General features: G+C 44.0%; 1 protein-coding gene across 4 annotated transcripts; it reads left to right on the top strand.

Annotated features, from left to right (window-relative positions):
- The first annotated feature begins 1,272 nt into the window (after nucleotides 1–1,272).
- ercc6l2 (excision repair cross-complementation group 6-like 2) lies at nucleotides 1,273–13,316 on the top strand. Of its 4 annotated transcripts, none has more exons than XM_034541712.1 (20): nucleotides 1,273–1,562; nucleotides 1,950–2,383; nucleotides 2,480–2,596; nucleotides 2,776–2,969; nucleotides 3,123–3,216; nucleotides 3,364–3,431; nucleotides 3,575–3,782; nucleotides 3,891–4,031; nucleotides 4,364–4,480; nucleotides 4,587–4,706; nucleotides 4,790–4,861; nucleotides 5,897–6,042; nucleotides 6,137–6,232; nucleotides 6,306–6,405; nucleotides 6,557–6,709; nucleotides 7,110–7,193; nucleotides 8,738–9,812; nucleotides 9,906–10,060; nucleotides 10,456–10,613; nucleotides 11,775–13,316. In XM_034541712.1, the coding sequence occupies exons 1-20, from the start codon at nucleotides 1,535–1,537 to the stop codon at nucleotides 13,021–13,023; spliced, it is 4,809 nt and encodes a 1,602-aa protein (XP_034397603.1). In that variant the 5' UTR covers nucleotides 1,273–1,534; the 3' UTR covers nucleotides 13,024–13,316. The 4 variants fall into 4 exon arrangements, with proteins under 4 accessions (XP_034397603.1, XP_034397604.1, XP_034397606.1 ...); XM_034541713.1 differs by having other exon boundaries at nucleotides 1,290–1,562; nucleotides 4,590–4,706; XM_034541715.1 differs by lacking the exons at nucleotides 10,456–10,613; nucleotides 11,775–13,316 and having other exon boundaries at nucleotides 1,290–1,562; nucleotides 9,893–10,000.
- The last annotated feature ends 7,046 nt before the right edge of the window (nucleotides 13,317–20,362 follow it).

The raw sequence follows: 20,362 nt of genomic DNA, 5'->3' as shown, positions 1-20,362 counted from the left end.
CCAATGATCTATTTATCCCAACTCTATCTGCTTGAGTTGTAATGTATTATTGTAAATGAGGCCAGAGAAGGCCCTTGTGGTTCAGTGTGAGAACAAGTGTGTGTGAGATCCAGTGCAGTATGTAAACCGTTTGACATCAGTGTTTGGGCTTTCTTTATGAGAACATCTGTGGCAGCTGCCCTATAAATTCCCAGTGTTGAGAAAACAGGAACAAAAAAATTACATTTTTGTATGGCAGTGTACCATGGCGAGAAGCGGACCCAGTTGTGCCTCATCTGCAGAGCCACGGCCAACGTTTAGGGAAAGTCAAATCGGGGATGGAGGACTGCGACGGTGTTACTGTGTGTTTACACTAGCTGTTTTGCATAGCAACAGACTACCTTAAAGTTATTGATGGCCATCATGTCCACCCCAAAGGACAGACAAACAGACCTCTTCACCATGCCTTTTCTGTATTTCTGCAGACCACCAAGTCTCGGGTCTTTCATATTGAATTGCTTCCTTTCTTTCACTTCTGTCAGTGTGTTATTCTCTTGACTGTTGAGCAATATTGGTTGATAGGATGATGCTTCTTGTATGTTCCCTATCAGACTGTCTTCTGTGTCAGTGCTCAGTCGATTACATTTTTGTGACAAGACTACCCTGATAGCCACTAGGTAATAAACATTAAGGCATTTTACAATAATATATTAATTCACTAGAAATGTTGTAAATAATAGAAGACACGTAATACAGCATACAAATTAACATGTGAGTGCCAGTATTCTTCCAAACATTAGGTGCACATGACGTTACGATGGACTGTTATATTGTTATGAAATAGGCTGCAGATGGGATGACGACATTTTACAATTTGCATGTAGGCCAATGTTGTACATACTGGCACATTGTAAATGTGCAGCATAACACTTCCAAGTAGCTACAGGGAGATACATAAATAAATCCACATATTATTTTTATTTTCTTTTATTCATACATACGTAGGCATAGTCTAAATTGGCTACTTGCTGCTCCTCAGATTTCATTGCAATTCTTGTTTTTAGTGAATCAACTAAAAAAAAGATAATTTAGATTCTGTCCAGCACTTTCGTCACAATGTCCGACATTGGACTTTGTTTGGAATTAACGAATTGTTAAGGTATAGAAAACGACTGTAAGCGGCATTAAATATTAAAATAATATATTTAACGTGAGTAGACGTCTTTAGAGTAGACGTTTAACGTCAAATCGTTTTTGAAAGCGATGAAATGCGCCGAAAGTGCGTTACTCGTTGTTAAAATAGATAAACAGTCAGCACGCAGCAGTGGAGCTGCAGCTGTTTCCTGTCTCCCTCTCACACATGCTGTGGTCTGTCTGCGCCTTCTGGGCAAATTCATGAACGTTAACGGAGGATAACGTAAAAAGAAACACTCGGGTTTTCATTCTATATTTGCCGCCGTCCTGTCTTTTGCTGAATAGGTTAGCTGACTTAGGCTAATCAAGCTAGCTAGCATGCTACAGGGAGGTAGGACCCGGATGATGTAACGGTATCCTGATGGCTTCACCTTCTGCAGTTGAAAAAGGTTCGACATGCACGTCTTTACCTGTTGCTACATTCGAGCTGGACCCTGGTTCAACGTTACACTCCTTTGCTGCTATATAATAATTAGCCATATTTCCATCAGCGACAACACTTGAATTCACTCTTCAGACATAAGACACACCCGTGTTTAGATGGGAGGAAGTAACGTTAGAATACTGTAAATTTGATAGTCTATTGTAATGTTAGATAATATAACGGTAGGAAACTACTTCCCTAATCCCCTAAAAAGATGGTTACAAAAGACACTTAAAAACCACACTAATTGTGCCTTAAACACACCCCAGTAATATCCAAACTATCTGTGTGCCTTTGGTAAAGTACATTTGTAAACGATAAGAACAGTTAACTAATATTTGTTCTTTTATAGCAACATGGCGTGAAGGTGACACTTGTCTGGCTCCTGACCCGAGAGATGGCTCCCTGCGAGAAACCACCATTAAAAGACTGACCTCCACCTCTCATGATCACGATATGACAGCGTGGGTGGTTTTCACTGACCATAGTAAAGATGAAGAAGAAGAAGAAGAAGAAGAGGAGGAAGCTGTACCTGTCTCTAAACTCACGAGACCAGGCGTGAATCACTTCACCCAGGAGAAACCTTTGTTTCCCAGCAGCGTCACAGACACCAGGCTATGTGTCCCCTTATTGTTGAGTGATGTTGATGGGGACAGAGTCCCCTACACCATCAACAGATACCTGAGGGATTACCAGAGAGAAGGAATCGGGTTCATTTACAACAATTACATCTGTTCCAGAGGTTGTATCCTGGGGGACGACATGGGCCTGGGAAAAACTGTACAGGTACAATAATAACTGCACATCTATTTTCGAAATTGTTTGAATGCCTGCATGCCTTTCTTACATGCCTGTCTCTCCACCTCTATGGTCTTTTCTTAGGTCATTGGTTTCCTTGCCGCTGTACTGCACAAAACAGGCACATGGGAGGACATCAAGAACAACAGGCCTCAGTTTCTGCAGAGTCAGATGCCTTCCAAGCAAAGTAAACCCAACAAAGTGGGTATTTAAATGAGCTAGTTACAAATGAATGTTTCATGAATCAGACACATTTTGTCGGGTCAATTGAGCATTTTAATTTTTTTTCAACTACCAGGCACATTCAATCATGTCCAGCAACAGATATGAGTATTGATTTTTTATCCTCACAATTTGGGTATTTCCATGATCTGGTCTAGGTGTTCCTGATTGTGGCCCCGCTGTCGGTGCTTTATAACTGGAAAGATGAGCTGGACACATGGGGCCACTTCCAGTTTGTGGTGGTTCATGGGCTGAAGAAAGAGGAGGAGCTGGCTCGCATCAAGAAGGGGCGCATCGAGATCGCCCTCACTACCTATGAAACTCTGCGTCTTTGTCTGGATCAGTTTAATAAGTAGGAACCACACACACACACACACACACACACACACTCAAACATAATAAATGACTAGTTTTCTGTATACATTTAATGTATTTCTTAAATATGTGATCAATTAGTTTTTATAATAGTGTTTTCTTACTGTGACCGCTGTCCTCTCTTTTGCAGCATAGACTGGTCTGCTGTGGTTGTGGATGAGGCCCACAAGATAAAGAATCCAAACTCTCAGATCACTCAGGCCATGAAGGATCTGAAATGTAAGGTCAGAGAGCTTTTTGTTCGTGACTCTGGTGTAACGTCTGCTCTCAAGCGGTCCTCAACTCTGCTTTAGTGACAGTAGATTTAATTGTATCACGATGAGTTGCTAAAACATAGCTAGCTAACTTCGTACTTCTATATATATTTTCAGATCAGAGTTGGCCTCACTGGCACCATCTTACAGAACAACCTAGAGGAGCTGTGGTGTGTCATGGACTGGTAGGCCAAAACACTTTTCTAATACAACACATTTGTCATTTGCATAGTTAAAAGCACATGTCAGTTATTTTGTTCCCAGTTGAGGAAGTGGTGTGATTGCTGAAAGTAGTTCAGAGCTTTCATATACCTTTTGTTCGATTCAGGGCCATACCTGGTTGTCTCGGCATCTTAGGACATTTCAAGAACAAGTTTTCAGATCCAATTGAGCGAGGGCAGAGGCACAGTGCAACCAAACGTGTCCTGGCTACAGGGAGGAAGACCGTCAGGGCCCTGGTGAAGAAGATCTCCTGCTGGTTCCTCAGAAGGACGAAAGCTCTCATCAGGGAACAACTGCCTAAGAAGGATGACAGGGTAAAAATCTTTAAAGTCAAACCAGACTTCTCTGGAAATTCACCATCTACATGACTACAGACCATCACCGTACTATCCAGACAACTCTGATGTTGTGTTTTCTCCTAGGTGGTGTATTGCTCTCTGACAGACTTTCAGGAGACTGTGTACCGGACGGTGCTGGACACTGAAGATGTGACGTTAATGCTGAGGTCTTCAGAGAAATGTGACTGTCAAAGTGGACGCACCCGCAGCCGCTGCTGCTATGAAGTCAGTGCACCGCTTTCACCGTTGTGTGCTTAGTGATGGGCTTCAGTTTGTTAGGTTTGAGTTGTTTGTCTAAAATTAGTCAAATCCATCTCATAATTGACCCAACATTTTCCGTCAATCAGACAAAATATGCTCTCTGTGATCAGGTGAAGTGGCCCTTTAGTATCTAAGCGGCGCTAACACATTCAGCTTTTTAGATACAGTGCACTGCAGCGAAATGCGCAACAGTTACCTGTTACCATCGTCCAGTTGACCCTTGTCACTTGGCATTTGAATAACATTCATGAAATGCTTTATTTATCCTTAAATAATATTGGTTTCTTTTATTGCAGACAAACACGGAAGGTGTGCAAATGAAGGGGCTGTACTTCAGTTATTTGGCCATATTGAGGAAGGTTGCCAACCACACAGCACTGCTTCAGTCCACTGCAGGCTCCAGCAAGAAACAGGTATCCCTATAACTGATTTACTACACTGGTTCCTTAGAGCTATCAGCTGTGAGGCCATAACTTGCTGGATCTGGTTCACTGTCACAACTCTGTTTGTGTCTCCAAGGAGAAGTACGTGGGTGCCATCTGTGCGAAGGTATTCCAGAAGTTTCCAGACTTTTTGCAGAGATGCAAAGACGAAGCATTTGAAGCTTTGTCGGACCCGATGTACAGTGGAAAGATGAAGGTGTAATTCGGGAACAAAGGCTCAGTCACCTGATCATCATTGGCTTTTTTCAGTCGGCTTGAACAAATCTGTGTTCCTTTCAGGTTTTGCAGAAGCTGCTGAAATTTTACCGTCAAAGGAGAGATAAAGTGCTTATTTTTTCTCTCTCAACCAAGGTGAGAGCTGGGTTTGTGTGGGCACCTCTTGTTATTAGAGATATATTGGGTGAGAAGCACGGTGAGATGTTTTCCTCAAGGAAATGTTTTAAAGCTCCAAGATGTAATTTAAAAGCCCAGTTAAGACTTTAGATTCACAACGAGACAAGTTAAACCTTGCAACTATTTCCAGACAACATGTATCGGTTTGTGGCGTAACGGCTTTCTGTACTTTCTGTAATGATACTGATAAGGAGAAGCTTTTCTAGTTGTGGTTTCGGATCAATAATTTGGAGCCGTTCATGGATGCTCCGACGGAATAGAAATAGGTTTATGCAAATTTCTGCCACGAACTTGAGACGGGAGATCTCCCGTCTTTTCTGCCATTTTGAGCAGCTGACAAGTTTGTAATTGACTCGACCAGCTGACTTCGCTAAGGGCTGATTGGCTGTTGAAAGAGGCCACTGATGACGCCATCAGCCAGCTTGAGTCGAGCTGATCCAATCTTTCCCTGAAGTGGTCTAATGTTGTTTTGTCTTGCCACACATCTTTGGTCTGACCTGGGCTTTGGTCTCATCCAGCGTTTCAACAACCGTAATTGCCACTGCTGTTAGAGCAGATTACTTATAGTAAATAGTAGCAGGATGCAATGTTTTCTCCTGAAACACAGATTAATAAGCATTTGGGTTCATAAGTATGGGCTATTAGAGTTTTAAAGACAATTAGACTCTGCAGGTTCTGATGATTGCTGTCACTTGAGACGGTATGATAACATTTCTGGCTGCCATAAGGTCATATTTTCATGGCTTGTGTTTTTTTGGTAATCAAAGATAGAGTTTTGATTGTTCAAGACCCCTATAGTTTATCTATAAATACCTAAGCCTGGGGATATTCAGTTTATTTTCCCTCTACATTTGTTTGTCTAGCGTTTACAAACCCTTCAACCTCGACACTGAGTGAATTCACATGATGCATGTACAGCTGTCTGCTTTTACATGGTTTGTTTGTGTGCTTCGAAACCCTTCTGAATTATTTGTTGTGTTTTGAGCCTGTCAGCTGTTGGATGTGCTGGAGAGCTACTGCATGGCAGAAGGGCTGGACTACAGCAGGTTGGACGGAGCCACCAAAGCCAAAGACAGAGTCCAGATTGTCAAAGAGTTCAACAGCTCCTGTCACATCAACCTCTGCCTGGTTTCCACCATGTTAGTCAAACAATCACATGAGTCGTATTTTCTCAGATTTCATGCTTACAATACCAGTAGTTGAATCTGCTGACAATTCTCTTTGTGCCATCAGGGCGGGTGGTCTCGGTCTTAACTTCGTAGGGGCCAATGTGGTTGTGCTCTTTGACCCCACGTGGAACCCGGCCAATGACCTCCAAGCTATTGACAGGTAAGTTGTGGGTCATATCTTGCGTTTTACTGTTTAAATGCCTGTGCGTTGATATGTTCGTGTCTCTCTTCAGGGCATATCGTATTGGCCAGTGCAGGGACGTGACTGTTCTTAGGCTGATTTCATTGGGGACTGTGGAGGAGGTTATCTACCTCAGACAAGTGTACAAACAGGTACCAGATCATTCTAAGCGCACACACAAATCCGACAATAAGAGGAAAAATACTGAATTGATCCCAGTGTTTTAAAAAATGAGCTCAGTGCTCTCTGTCAATATCACCGTGAGTAATGTACGTTTTCTGCGTCGCCTTTACCATCCTCCAGCAATTGCAATGCTCCGTTATGGGCAAGGAGAGTTCTCGGCGGTACTTCGAGGCAGTGCAGGGGCATGGTGTCCACAAGGGGGAGCTGTTTGGGATCAACAACCTCTTCCGGCTGCAGACCAAAGGGACATGCCTGACCCGCAAGATACTAGAGGTTGGATAGCCTGCACGTCTTTTACTGTTTGTTTGATTGATGATATGTTCTACTGTCTCAACTCGCCTCCTCCCGCTCATTCCTTGTTCCTAGTCACAATGCAAGTCTCACAAAAAAGTGAATAAAACTTTTTTTGGATCGACTCCTATTTGGTCGTATGGCAGTGGTAATGTGTAGCGTCGTAATGGACCCCCTAAACGCTAAGTGTTTTCGTTCTGATATAGGAATTAGAGAGCCATGTTGCACGTGCTGCTGTTTCTTCTGAGTATCAGATCTTCTAGAAAGAATAAAACTAGACCTAGCAAAAAACGAAAACTAAAAGATAAAGTCTTAATATATTACATAATTAAATGGATTAATTGTACAATGATATGTTTTGATAACTGTGTCTCACTTGCAGCGAGAAGGACGAGTGGAGGCCGGCGTGATGACCAGCAGCACCCACACAGGCGACGAGAAGGAGGAGGAGACGAAGGCAGTTAGCGTGAGTAGCTCTGCTGTTCTCAGAGACCCAGAACATTAGGGCACTCATCTTCCCATCGCTCACTCCGTCTTCTCTTCCGGGCGGCCCACTCATCCTCCCACTCCCATGTGAACGAGCAGATACCTCAAACAGGGACCTTCCTGTCCGTCAGTCAACCAACTCACGCAATCATGTTGTACTTTTTCCGCCTTAGCTCAAACCCTTTTCTTTATTGCGTCATCCATTCTTCTTCGTCTTGTTATCTTCTAGGTTTATTCCAAAATGCCCCATTTATGAGGAAAGAATGCTTTTACTATGACAAAATTGTCCAAATTAGATGAATTATGGAGAAAGAAATCGTTCTCGCCAGTATCACATACTCACTCTGCTGTAAGGCTTTACATGTGGCTGTAAAAAGTTACTAGTTTCCTGGAAGCAGTTGTGGTAAGCTTGAGTTCAGGCACTTAAAATAGATTAATTTGGGGCTTTTTTTCATTGTGGGGAAAAAGTAAATAAATAAAATCTCTAAAACCTCTCCAGTTTTAGTAGCCACATCTTCAGCGAAATATAGCTCATGACTCTGCCTTTATGTCACAGTATCATCATCCTCAGACTTAAAAGCTCCCTTGAAGTAGCCTGAATTGAGTTCTATGGAGGTGTTGATGCTTTTTTTACCTCCTAACAATTGGTATCCATTGCAACTTGCTGAATTGAAGCTGTGTGAAAACGACAGACTTTTTACGGCAGCCCTTTCAAGCACTGTAGGCGTTAGTATTTAATACTCTTCCCAAAAAAAAACAATGCAATATATTTTGGGTGGAGTATCATTGTAAGGCTTAACATTTTTACTCCTAATTCTTAGTATTTTAGTGAAACTGAAGAATGAAGTTCTCTCTGTGTACCTCTCTCTTTAATGCCGTGTGAAACAGCTGGGTGTAATTACTGATCTGTCCTAATGGAAGGAGCAGACCACACTGAAGCCTATCTTCTGCTTGTCAGCTATTTATTTACACAGTGATACCCCTTATCATCCTGTTCCCAGCTCGGTCCTTTATTACAGGGTTGCTGCTCCACTGAGGCCTTTCAGATTCTTTATACAGAAAATACAGAATACACTGGGGTGCCTTAACACGCACAGAGAGAGGCTCGAGGCGTGTGAGCACCAACACGCACACTCGTCCAGCAGAATTGGGGAAGAGTCATCTAGTTGGCAAATTCTGTGAAATTAGAATCACAGTTGGTGGTCGTTCCCATAAAGGCCCATTCTTATAACTCCAGGAAATGTTGTGACCCCTATGTTGTCTTCTTGTTACTCCATGATGGGGGGGACGGACATGTCACGTTGATTTTTATTATGATTTATTGTTACCAACATCTGTTTTGTACTACAGAATATAATCTCACAAGGGAATTTGTAACCCATTTGTGCTGTTTGTAGCAAAATCCTTCTCATACAGTTAATTCAAATTAATTCCTTGTTCTCTTACAATACCCGCCTTGTACCGCCTTCTGTGCCAATCTGTCGCAGCTTTTCTTTAGCTGCTTGTGTTACTCTTTTATTAAAGGAACCTGCAGACTCTCCGGCTACAGATGGCCCTGTACCGAATAATGAATCAGCCAAGGAGAAGGGAAGTGCATCGAAGGTCTCCAGAGGGGTGTTGGACTTCAGCAGTGGAAGTGAAGAGGATGAGGATGAGCAGGGTCTTAAGAGGAAGGCGTCAAGCCCCAGTGCAATAGATGGCAACACGAGTGGGAATGCTGTAACTGGTCCTGGTCGAATGAGTCTCCTCCAGCACGGTTTCTCGAGGCTCCTCGAAAGGGTCAAAGGAAAACCAGAGTTAGCAGAAGGGGACAGTAGTGATACTGTCGATGAAAGCCCCTTCGAGGAAGATGCTGAGGATCAAAAGATGGAGGCTACCTCCTCTGGCATCACCAAGAACTCCAATACTAGAAATGGCCCAGTCTGTTTCCCTAAATTTGGACCCAAAACGTGGGACTTCTCTAGCGGTTCAGACCGAGAAGACGGGGACAATGGCGATAAGAAGACACAAGAGAGGTTTCCTCTGTTAAAAAAAAGTGATGATGCTGTAAGAAAGAGACAGGACCTGAAAGGGCGGGCAAATAAGAAAACTCCAGTGGACGAGGAAAGTGATGAAAAAGCCTCATCAAACAAAAAGAAACCTAACAAGGTCAAAACTCCAGTTCCAAAAGTGCGCTGCTTTGAAGGCTACTCCGATGAATCTGATGACTTGGACATAGAGGCAAAGACGTGGCCCAGGAGGGACACTTTAAATTCACATGGCCCCCGCGGGAGAGAAAGGCTAGACCGCAACAGAAAGAGGCAAAGTGCTGGTGTTAGAGACAATGCCAGATCCAAATACACAGAAGACATAGAGACATTCACGTCTTCAGAAGATGAACACACGCCAGTTAAGAAGGGGAGATCTACAGGATGTCACTTCACATCTCCACAGATGGAAAGATCCAGAGTTGAGTTGGCAAAAGATGGACGAAGAGCTTCAACAACCAACAGGACAGAGAGAGAAGCGGCGGCGCCCAAAGCTGTTTCATTTACAAATCTAAAAAGTCAGACGTCCCCTGCGTCCAAAGGAAAGGATAGAACTATCGACAGTGTGCTAGGTGAAAAAACTATTTTTCAATGCCTCTTTGTTTATATACCAAAACATTTTATAATGAATTTCAACACTATTGATGTCTAGTTCTGTTTTAAAGGGGGCGTACACGAGGTGGTGTACACCCACTCTAACCAGCGCGTGGTGGGCGGGAGCAAAGCAGAGGAGAGGATCAGCAGAGCAGCTGTGCGAGACGTGTTTGAGCGCAAGATGTACTCTCAGCTGCCGGCCAATCACCTTTTAGGCACCCAAGAGGTACTTACGACCATAACATTGGTCTGGTTCAGTGATTCTTCAAAAATATGATATTGCTGTTGTATATTGCCATCTCAAATTAGATTAGAGAAATTGAATTACATTTTTTTGGGGGGAAACTATGACAGGATTTCTCATTATTCCACAGACTTAGTGTCATTTATGCCTGTTTTCTACCAAACCATGCCTGGCAATTGCATATTAGCCTGCAGAGAGTGGACGTAAACACATACTGCAGCAGTGCATGTTACCTACATTTAAGTATGTATGTGGTGTTGACATCCACTATCATGTCAACATAAGCCTGTACGCCTCAGCCAACAGTACTGACGAGTGGGAAGTGACAGAAAGTTGTTTGATTTTGGAAGTGTAAAAAAAAATCTCTTTCTTACCAGAGCTTCTCGGCGAGCCCACCAGCCAGTCAGCCTTTCTCCCCTCCTGTCAGACCACAGAAGCCCAGTGTGGACCATCCAGTCACTTTCTTCAGCAAGAGTGTGCACCACACCGGACACGCCACGTGCATCATCGGAGAGACTCCCCAGGCCATACGCAGGTACGGAGGAGGTGCAGGGGATGAGGAAAGAACGGAGGCAATAAGGAGAATGAGAGGGGTACAAATAATGGGCAGATTTAAAGGGAAAGTGACTTGAGATAAGGGGGCCTGCATGGTTTAAATTAAAATACATCAGGCAAGTAGATGAAAGGAGGAATGGGGGTGTATAGAGTGAGGTCGGAAGAGAAGAATTCCTGGCAGTGTAGGGAAATAGGCCAAAAGTGACCACAGATATGGTGTTGAGCGCCCCCACCTGGGCCTCTGTCTGTGTGTGTGTGTGTGAGAGAGACCACCTCTGAGCTTTCCTTCCTACACACCTATTTCCCAGCATCGTGCCAAAGATTACCCAGTTATGTTCAGGCCCGACAGCGCAAGAGTTTTCCCCTCCACAACCACAGCCCTCCCGAGACTAAGCAAAAATGATCGCCCGAGGACTTTCCAAACCCGCACCGATGGACACACACATCCTAACAAGCAGTTACGCACGGACACACAGTACTCAAATACAGACTTCTGTCCTGCTGTATCACCTACGTTCCCAAACACTCGTATACACCTTTATGGCTCCACTCTCACTTCCCGAGAAGACTGGGGAAGACTGTATCTCTGCCCAGAGGCTCACCAGGGAGTGAAATTACACACTAGTGATATTATATCCCCTCAATTAACCTTGCCGTGTAATGATTTCAATACACATGATTTTGTGTTCTACTGCTGTTTCTTTTATTTACTGTTTTTCCATTGAAAGCCACAACCGATAATAATAATAATACCACCACAATGCTGCTGTGCCACCGGCAAATTTGTATTTCTGTCCCCGAGTCTGGTTCGACGAAAAGTTTAAATGACTGCCTCATAGCTCAAGAAAAACACCTCACACTGCATGTCTGTCTGGATACATGAGCCTGAATATGTGGGGAACCTTTCATCTTAGGTTAATATCTGATTATATGAACAGTATAGGCCTTGTAGTGTTGTTTTAAAGACGTTGTTTTACGTGTGAGTCAATGTATTTGTGTGCGTGTGTTAACGGAGTGTTAAATTCACAGGATATAGGCAGGTGATATTGTTTTTAAAAACACAACTTTTGTTTTGTTGCTTGGGTGTATTTTCACACGCCTTTCCCTCCTTGTGTCCTTGGTGTGCTCGTGTGAATTGCAGGCAGCAGCTGGAGGAAATGGCAGAGAAATTCAAATTCCCCTCAGTCCATCAGTTTGCAGTGGAAATTCTAAGAGGAAACTCAACCCGGAGACTGGTCTGGCTACGGGAGTTTTACACTTCACTGAACCTCCCTGACCTGGCCAACACAGTCACAAACAACTTCCCACAACATGATTCAGCACAGACCTCCTCTTCAACTGTTACCTCCTCAACAGCCTTCAAAAGAACCGCAAAGTCTCACACACATACCCGAACCCCACAAAAGGATGTTCCAAAAGCCAAGAGAGAGCCTAAACACACTGAGAAGAATCCTAAACCTAAAACTAAGCCTGAAGCCTCGCACAGTGTTTCTGTGCCACAGAAGAAGTCTAGGCACCCACAAAATGATGATCCCGAACCCCAGACACAGCCGAGAAACCCACAAAATGATGTTCTGTCAGCCCAGAAAAAGCAAAAGGTCGCGGAAAATAATGTGCTAGAACCTCTAAGTGATGTTATGAGCCTTGAGTCAGAGGAGCAGGAGGAGACGGCCTGCAGTGCCAGAGGACATAAGAGGACAAAGAGGGGTAGTGTTTCTCGTTCTGGAGCCTTCAGAGCTGGTAGTGGTGGTCTTGGCTTGGATCAGGCCAGCAGCAGTGGTCTGGGGTCTGGGAAGGCCACAGCTTTCCACAACTGCACAGACAGACGAATCCCTTCTTCTCCGGACCTCAGCCATGGCAGGTCCACCGCATTATCCAAACCCACAGCACAGGAAAGGGAGAAAGAGCAGAAAACGTCCTCCAGGACTAGTGAACCCTTTCAGGGCCAGAGAGAGAATTCTCAAACGTCTCCTCCTGAACAGGCCAAGTCCACCTCCAGCCGTCGTTCCCTCCTCACAGATCTGATAGGAGACACGTCAATCCTCGACGATCTGTTAAAACCCAAACTCAGAGGTGCGCAACAAAGGGGTCCCCCAAAATCACCCCCCGCACTCTCCTCCGTGTCCGTTCTCAATACTGACCCTGGTTCTGCAGCCCTCATAGACTCTCCACACAAACCGCCTGTACACCAGGTGGTACCAAAGGGCAGTCGCAAAGACTTCTGGGACATCCTGAATGAGGGTAATGAGGACAGCATCAACAGGTTAACGGACCCGGCGGAAGTGCACAGGGTTTGCATCAACACAAACTTTGCAGCTCGGGGTAGATCTGGAGAAGAGGAGAGAAAGAGTCTCTGGAAGACGAATGAGAAGTTCCTGTGGAAGAAATAATACGGGAGAGACAATTAGTGAACGTTTTCACCTCTGTACTTTTTACTTTTCCAGATCTAAAGGATATGTATAAAAAAACAATCAGAATGTATATTTAAAGCAGGTTTTTCTGCTTTTAAATTTGATTTAGATTTTTACTGATTTTCTTATTTTTAAATGTCATATCCTTTTTAGAATGTGTCTTTTTTTTTATTTACTGTAATAATTTGAAAATATTCAGTGTTCATTGAATTAGTGAGTTGACTGTTGACAATATGCTGACTGTTACTTGAATAAACAAGGTGTAAATCTTAGCATGTTTTATTGAAGTTATTGGCCTGTTTTTTGCTTCATTGCTTGAAAAAAAAATACTCCGAACAAACACACAACCCCTGGAGGAGCACTCTAAAATTTCAGCACAGAGGCGTTTACTCAAAAAGAAAAAAAATCACAACTGTAAAAGGTCAAAAAATACTGAAAGGTCTCCATCACAATTTCTCAAAGGGAGCCGTAGCTTCCTTTATCTGACGGACTGTTTACAATAATGCAAGACATGGGAAACGTCTCACATTTGAGAAGCTGGAACTGTCAAACGCTTGGCAACCACAATTTAAACGGTCAATCTATTATGTAAATATTTGCAAATGAATTAAATAGTTGTAATGTTCAATTCAATTTCAATTCAGTTTATTTTGTATAGCCCAATATCACAAATTACAAATGTGCCTGATGTAATGTTGAGTGGATGACAGAGAAAACCCAAGCGGCTGTAGGCACCAGCGTTCATCGTTATTGGACACCATTACTGCTCCCCGAAGGACTGCCGGTGGCCCCGCAGAGATATCACTTAAAACTCCCTAATGGCTATTATGTCTCCGTCACTCTGAACACCTCACTGCCTCCCACTGCCCGAGAGTGTGCACGTATTGTGTAGCTGGTGTGGTTTCCCTGCACAGTAACCTGATAGTTTGCGGCTCAGCTCTGCAGCAAGCCCCCCCCACCCCCCCACCCCCACCCCCCAAGAGCCAAGAGTGGAGGCTGCTGCGCTATTAGTGAAATAACAATAAGCAGTTGGAGACCTAGTGGAGCTGGGAGAAGAGGGAACTGGGAGGAACTCGTTTTCACAACCATCCATCCACCTGTCCTCTCACAAGCTTTTAGTTCAAGTGTGTTTCAAACTCTGCTGACAGAAAGTGACTTATCAAACTCTAATAAGCTTCTAATGTGAAAACAAAGAAAGGCCGAGCTGTGTGCACGAGTGCGCATGCATCTCACAGGCGTGTCTGACCTCTTTCAGCTGTTGCACTGAAGTCAATAGAACCCCAACGAGAGCTGCTCTGTCTAAGAGATGAGAAGGTGCTGATGGCAATCGACAAACAATGGGCTGTAGACCTTCTGGGTGGTACACGACCGTCTTCTCACACACTCGTATAGCGAGGTCACACATCTGTCACACCTGTTCAACTCGCTGACGGAGGAGAATAAAAAGCCCTTTCTCTCTCTCTCTCTCTCTCTCCCCAACGGCCACACCCTTCCCTCTCGGCTCTCCTCTGAGATTTGCAGATCCCTATCTCCCTTTTTGAAAAACTTTTTTGCGGTCATAGTCAGGTTCAAGGGAGATAGCAGAGAGGCTGAGCATTTTTCCTCGCCGACTGACTTGACAGCGGTTGGAGGTTAATGGAGGCCAGCTAACATGGCTCAGTGGCGAACAAAGCTTACTTACCCTCCGGTTTCTATCAAGGATCAGGAGTGAGACTGACAACCGCCATGAGTGATCGGTGGCAACGTCTCCAGTCAGTCTCACGATTGGATTTCATTTTATTGCAACTCGCCGTACCTCGAAGAGAACAGTACCCCCCCCCCCACACACACACACACACACCACACACACCTCTATCATTAGTGTCTCCTCTCTTTGTGTCAAGGGCAGGGTGCGAAGTCTGTTTATATTTCCTGCCACCGCAACCTGGGTGTCTGCGAGTCTGTTATAGGCTGGACAGTCAGGCCCTGGCAATGTGGGTTTATTTGCAGAAGTCAGACTGTGACACTTAGCTTGAATTGATTCGTAAAAAGCTGCGAATGAGCGTTGACCCATGCCGACCCGGGCCTCCAGTCCTCTGTGGCTCAGGTTTCCGTACTTTCACCCTACAATGTGTTCAGAAGGTAAGCAGACTGTCGCTGATTAGGAACTAGTACAAACGCATGAAACATTAAAGCCACTACATAAAATGTCTACAATGACATTAACAAGAAAGAAAAACTTCTTTAAAAGAAAAAAAAAAAAAAAAAAACTTCTTTCGTAATAATTTCTTAACGACTCTGAAATCTCTCTTGTGGAATAACCCCAAACTATTCTAACGTAGGCAGAACACTGTGTGTTCACTTTCTAAACCACATTGGAAGTTGTTTTCACCAAGTAAAATCCAGCAAGCCTCTACGGTGAAGACGGCCGAGTACGACTACTCTTACCCAAAATGAATGAATAAATCAGTCCATGCAGAGCATAATACAGCAATACATTGGCTTTTGACTGTGTGGTCAAACCATGAAGATTTAGGACAGCAGTCAGATTAGTGAGCATGTTACATGTTATTTGCATTGACCGCTTTTAGTTTAAACAGATGTTAAAATGTGGTGTGATCAGCTACGAAGATGGAATGCAGCGGGGGTCCTACATCCCCAGCGTCAGAAGTGGTGGGGCTTTCCCAGGGCCCTTTAAGGCACGCCAATCCCCACAGCGGGAGACTCTCGGGACCATTGGCGACTCAAGTCGTTCACCTCTGGCAGGTGTGGGGGAGGGGCACGCCATTCCATCTAAGGGACCGAGGTAGACTTAGCTCATTCGATTATTATTTCACTTCTATTTCTAAACTGATGACAAATATTATCTGAACTGTTACATTATCAGAGGGCATAAAAAAAACAGGCTAATACATCCCCTGTTATTTTACCTCCCAGACGATGTCATCAGTTCAGTCAGGTCTTTGAGACGTTGTACCTGAGAGAAACAATGCACCTATATGTGATCATTCAATGGGCAAAATGTGGTTGAAAGTTGTATCTATATATTTCACATATTGATGAAACGGTCGTACGTAATCTAAACGTTTGATAGACTCAAATTTAGCCACGTTTTGAGAACTTTTGACCTCAAAATCGCTAAATGTGCGCTTCCTAGCATTTTCACTTTATGAATGTGTTGCACACTTAAAAAAATATATATATATATATTTTGTGCCCGGGGGTTGGGCCCCAATGCGGGACGCTGTGGCGATAATGTAATTATCAATAAAACCTTGTATGACCATCGTCTCTGTTTATAACGGAACAGGAGAGACCGCTTTGATCCAAGGCCTATGGAAAAACGTTGAGGTGACTCAGCAAGGAAGCAACTACATCGGGAGGGTACACAGTCCTTCTGTTGTTACGGTAACAGGCCGAGGAGGTCTCTAAATGTTAAAAAAGAAGAACAACCCCCCTTCATTAGGAAATTACACACCATTTGCCCCTCATTCCTATCCAGTTACCCGGGCAACTGTTAGCTGTAATTTGGGTTAATTCACTAGCTCCTGGGCCCTTCCGTTCCCCATTGTGCCCGTCCATAAAAGAGATATAACACAGATGCACACACACACACACACACACACACATAACTATCATTAGCATCCTCCCTTCCCCTCTGAGGTGGGGGAATACACACACACACACACACTAAGTTTTGAATGCGGTTAACGCACACGGTAAGAGGAAAACTAATCCTCATTTAGTTTGCTTCACCTCGGCTGGAAACAGACCGTGCGTGTGAATATCAATGAAATTGATAGGAAAGGTTTAAATCTGCTCCGTCCCAACACCTGTACGTAGCTGTGGGAGCGAGTAAGTGGAGGAATTACAGGCCGAAAGCTGCGGTAATCGTCGAAGATAGAGTGTCTTCTATCGAAACTGTGCACAAAAAGACACTTGTCCTCTCTGAACCTGTCCCGTCCTGAAGGTGGGAGAGACGGGGACTGGGAGGGGAGGGGAGGCTTCCTCTTTTGCTCCCTTTCAGGAACAAAAGGAATGGAAAATTGTGTGTTTTCCCCATGGGGTAAATATTAAGAGAGCAGAGATATAAACGTACGGAAGAAAGGCTTTTCTGAGCCGTCTGGGTCTCTGTTGCCCTGCCAAAGGCCTGTGCGTCACTTGATCCATTGTTTAGTGTAAAGAGGTCTCGGTAAGCAAGCGGCAGCCTCCCTGCTCCAGCTGCAGCCTCTCCACTGTTTATGTTTGCAGGGCCCTTCGCCTTGAAGTGAGGCTATACAAGCAAAGCCTATAGCCATATGTGAGCACTGGGCCGTCAGGGAAGTCACTGGCCTTTTCTTTTCCATTTTCGATGCATCTCTCTCTCTCTCTCTCTCTCTCTCTCTCTCTGAAACTTTACCCTTTCTCTTCCCGTCTCTTTTATCCTCTCCGTCCCTCTTCCCTCAGTCCGGTTTGCTCTCCCTTCTGCTGACGTCCCTGACAGCCTGCTCTCACGGAGAAGATGAAGGGTCAGAATTATCTTCTTGAGTTTCAAAGACCTTCCCCTCCGTCCTGGATGGTGAGAGTGGTAGGTATTATTTCTTGTGTGAGAAATAATTACCCCCCCAAAAAACTGTGTGCGCTCGGCAGCCCAGTTTGACAGACAAGGTGGTAATTATGTCACAAGAAATATTTTAGCTCGTATAAATATTAAAATATTTATACTGGTGTACAGCACATTCAGGGTATGGAAAACATTCAGAGAGAGAAAGCCACTGAGGGAATTATGGAGTCTAAAATGCATAGTGAACGTTAATAGCTATTGGAGTTTTATAGCCGTCCGATAATTCACTCAAATAATTTTATTGGGAATTCAGCATTAGTCTGTATTGGGGAGGAAATGGCTTTCTTGATTCAACAATTACCACGTTTTCTTTATTTTCTTTAACAAGCATTAAGATGAACGAGTTCCAGTCTTAAAGTAAAAAAATCTCCGTCGACATTGGAAAATGATTTTTTTCCTTCTCATGTGCGTTCTGAAGGTTAGTGGTCCTGACCTTGGCTCCTGGGTGGGCTGCGGTGGCTGTGTGCTTATCTTGGATCATCTCTGGATCCTTCTGTTGACTGAAACAACAAGCAAGCAGTGCCCAGGGATGGAGAGAGGAGTCGCACAGGGAGCATCCTCTCTCCTGGTCTCAAACGCACGCAGAGGCCGTCCTCGGAGCCCTGACCACCCACACGAGGTGTGGTCACCCAGCGAAAACTTGTCTTTGACCCGTCTCTTAATGAATCGCTCATCTGCTGGGGGCGTCAGACATGTTGAAGCCAGTTTGACTTCATATTTGTGCTAAAATAAGATCCCATTGATGGTAAAAAAAAACATTATCCCCGCGAGTGCAGGAGAGGAGCTCACCCACATTGATGCTCTGTAATAGACGAGAACTATTTTGGCTACCTATGCCCTGCTATTATGAGTGGAGTAATATTGACTTGTCAACTCTGAGATAATAATGAGAGCCTCATTTGGTGTTTGGCTTTGAAAATGATAAATTGCAGATCACCTCAGGTGAGGAAAGTCCCCCTCTCTTGAGCAACCAGGGTAAACAACTTTTGATTTCAGCTGCCGGTGAGATACACGCTGCTCTGACTGAGGCTTTTACAGAGGTGCAACTACAGGAACATCACAGTTAACACACCCCCTGGAAATTCCCAGTGGGTGAGAGCAATGCTTTTACATGTAATTAAACTGGTAGTTGAACTACGTTTAAAAAATACTTTTTTGACAGCAAGCCTTTTTATAAACATGGCAAATATTGGTAGTGTTTCTCCTGAAAGCAACTTTGCTGTAGTTCTACTACGTTTAGTGTGATATAATGTGTAACAACAGGCATTCCATTTGCTCTATGGGAATATGTTCAATGTGTGAGGCCTGATCATTCGGTCTCTTCACTCACCAAAGAGCAGGGACTGTTTGACAGATATGATAGGACACAGGTTTGTGTCTGTTTAAATTTATGTCTACGCGTGTATAGATGTGTGTGTGTGCGCATGTGTGTGCACATGTGTGTGTGTGTGTGTGCGTGTGTTACCCTAACCAGGAGACTTCATGAAACCTTTATATTTGGTTCCCTCTAGTGGCTATATTGCATGTTACTGATTTCTCAGTAACCTGACTTTCTCACTACACCGTGAACACATTATGCCCTTAATACCATGTTTTTAATGAATTCATTCATTTTTATATATCTCATAAACCTTGTTTTTAGAATATATAATATTGTAATTATGAAGGCTTAAGGATTAAGTGTGGCATGTGGACCAAGATTATGTTCCCAACCTTTTAAAGATGCTAAAATGTAAGGTCTACATCTATGATTGAGTGAATTGCCTTCAACTTTAAGAGGACAGGCCAGGCATGGATCATCGTAACTCAGGGTCACTCTGACCTCCCGTCTCTCGCTTTCTCAAAAAACTTTTCCTTTTCCCTGCGCTATCTCTCAAGGGGAGGATCGTTCATCACAGCTGTCTAAACAGCCCGGTCACCCCATGATTAGTGACTCTTGTAGGTCAGACGTCTCGGTAGCACATACTAATTCACATGGTTGTGTGTGTGTGCGTGTGTGTGTGTGTGTGTGTGTGTGTGTGTGTGTGTCGGCCTCTGCACAGATGTTTGTGCATATTTTTCAACACTGCCCATCATCCTTTAAGCAGCTATCAAACCCCACGTCTCCGGTGTATTCTCATTTCTCAGGAACCAGGTAGGAGCTCATCAGTCACAACTGGTTTTGTGGACATCAGAATGGTGACTGAGCACAGCAAAGTCGTCTGTTGGTTTACTCATCTGATCCAACGTTTCCCCCACCTCAGAGGGGAAGGGAGGATGCTAATGATAGTTACAGGTGTGTGTGTGTGTGTGTGTGTGTCTTACAGCACAGTGTGTGTGAGTGTGTGTGTGTGTGTGTGTTTGTGTGTGTGTGGTAAATAGAACAGGCCAGTTCCTTCAGTTTTGCTGAAAAAGGCCACACTCATCACTTATATTCTTCTCCAAGATTTATGAATATGAGGAACTGGGTATAAACACACATACATTGTCTTGCTGAGGTCTTAGTTCACTGTTGCACTGGACTACATAATAGTGAGAGGTCTTTCACATGTTTGTGTCCTCCTGAAAAGGAACATTATTAGCATCCTGGTCCCTGAGCCTGTGTAAACTACTCCTGAGGGTGGCTTAATACCCATAATCTAACAAATATACAAACAGATAGTCCTAGAGTAGAGTACCTGATCATATACCAATAATACTTTATTTTCAAGGGTTACAACAATTATCACTATATTAAATTATGTCATTTTGATTTAA

Source organism: Cyclopterus lumpus, chromosome 9, assembly GCF_009769545.1.
Source record: "Cyclopterus lumpus isolate fCycLum1 chromosome 9, fCycLum1.pri, whole genome shotgun sequence".
In the NCBI taxonomy this organism is placed as follows: domain Eukaryota; kingdom Metazoa; phylum Chordata; class Actinopteri; order Perciformes; family Cyclopteridae; genus Cyclopterus; species Cyclopterus lumpus.
This window is presented reverse-complemented; position numbering and strand designations above follow the sequence as displayed.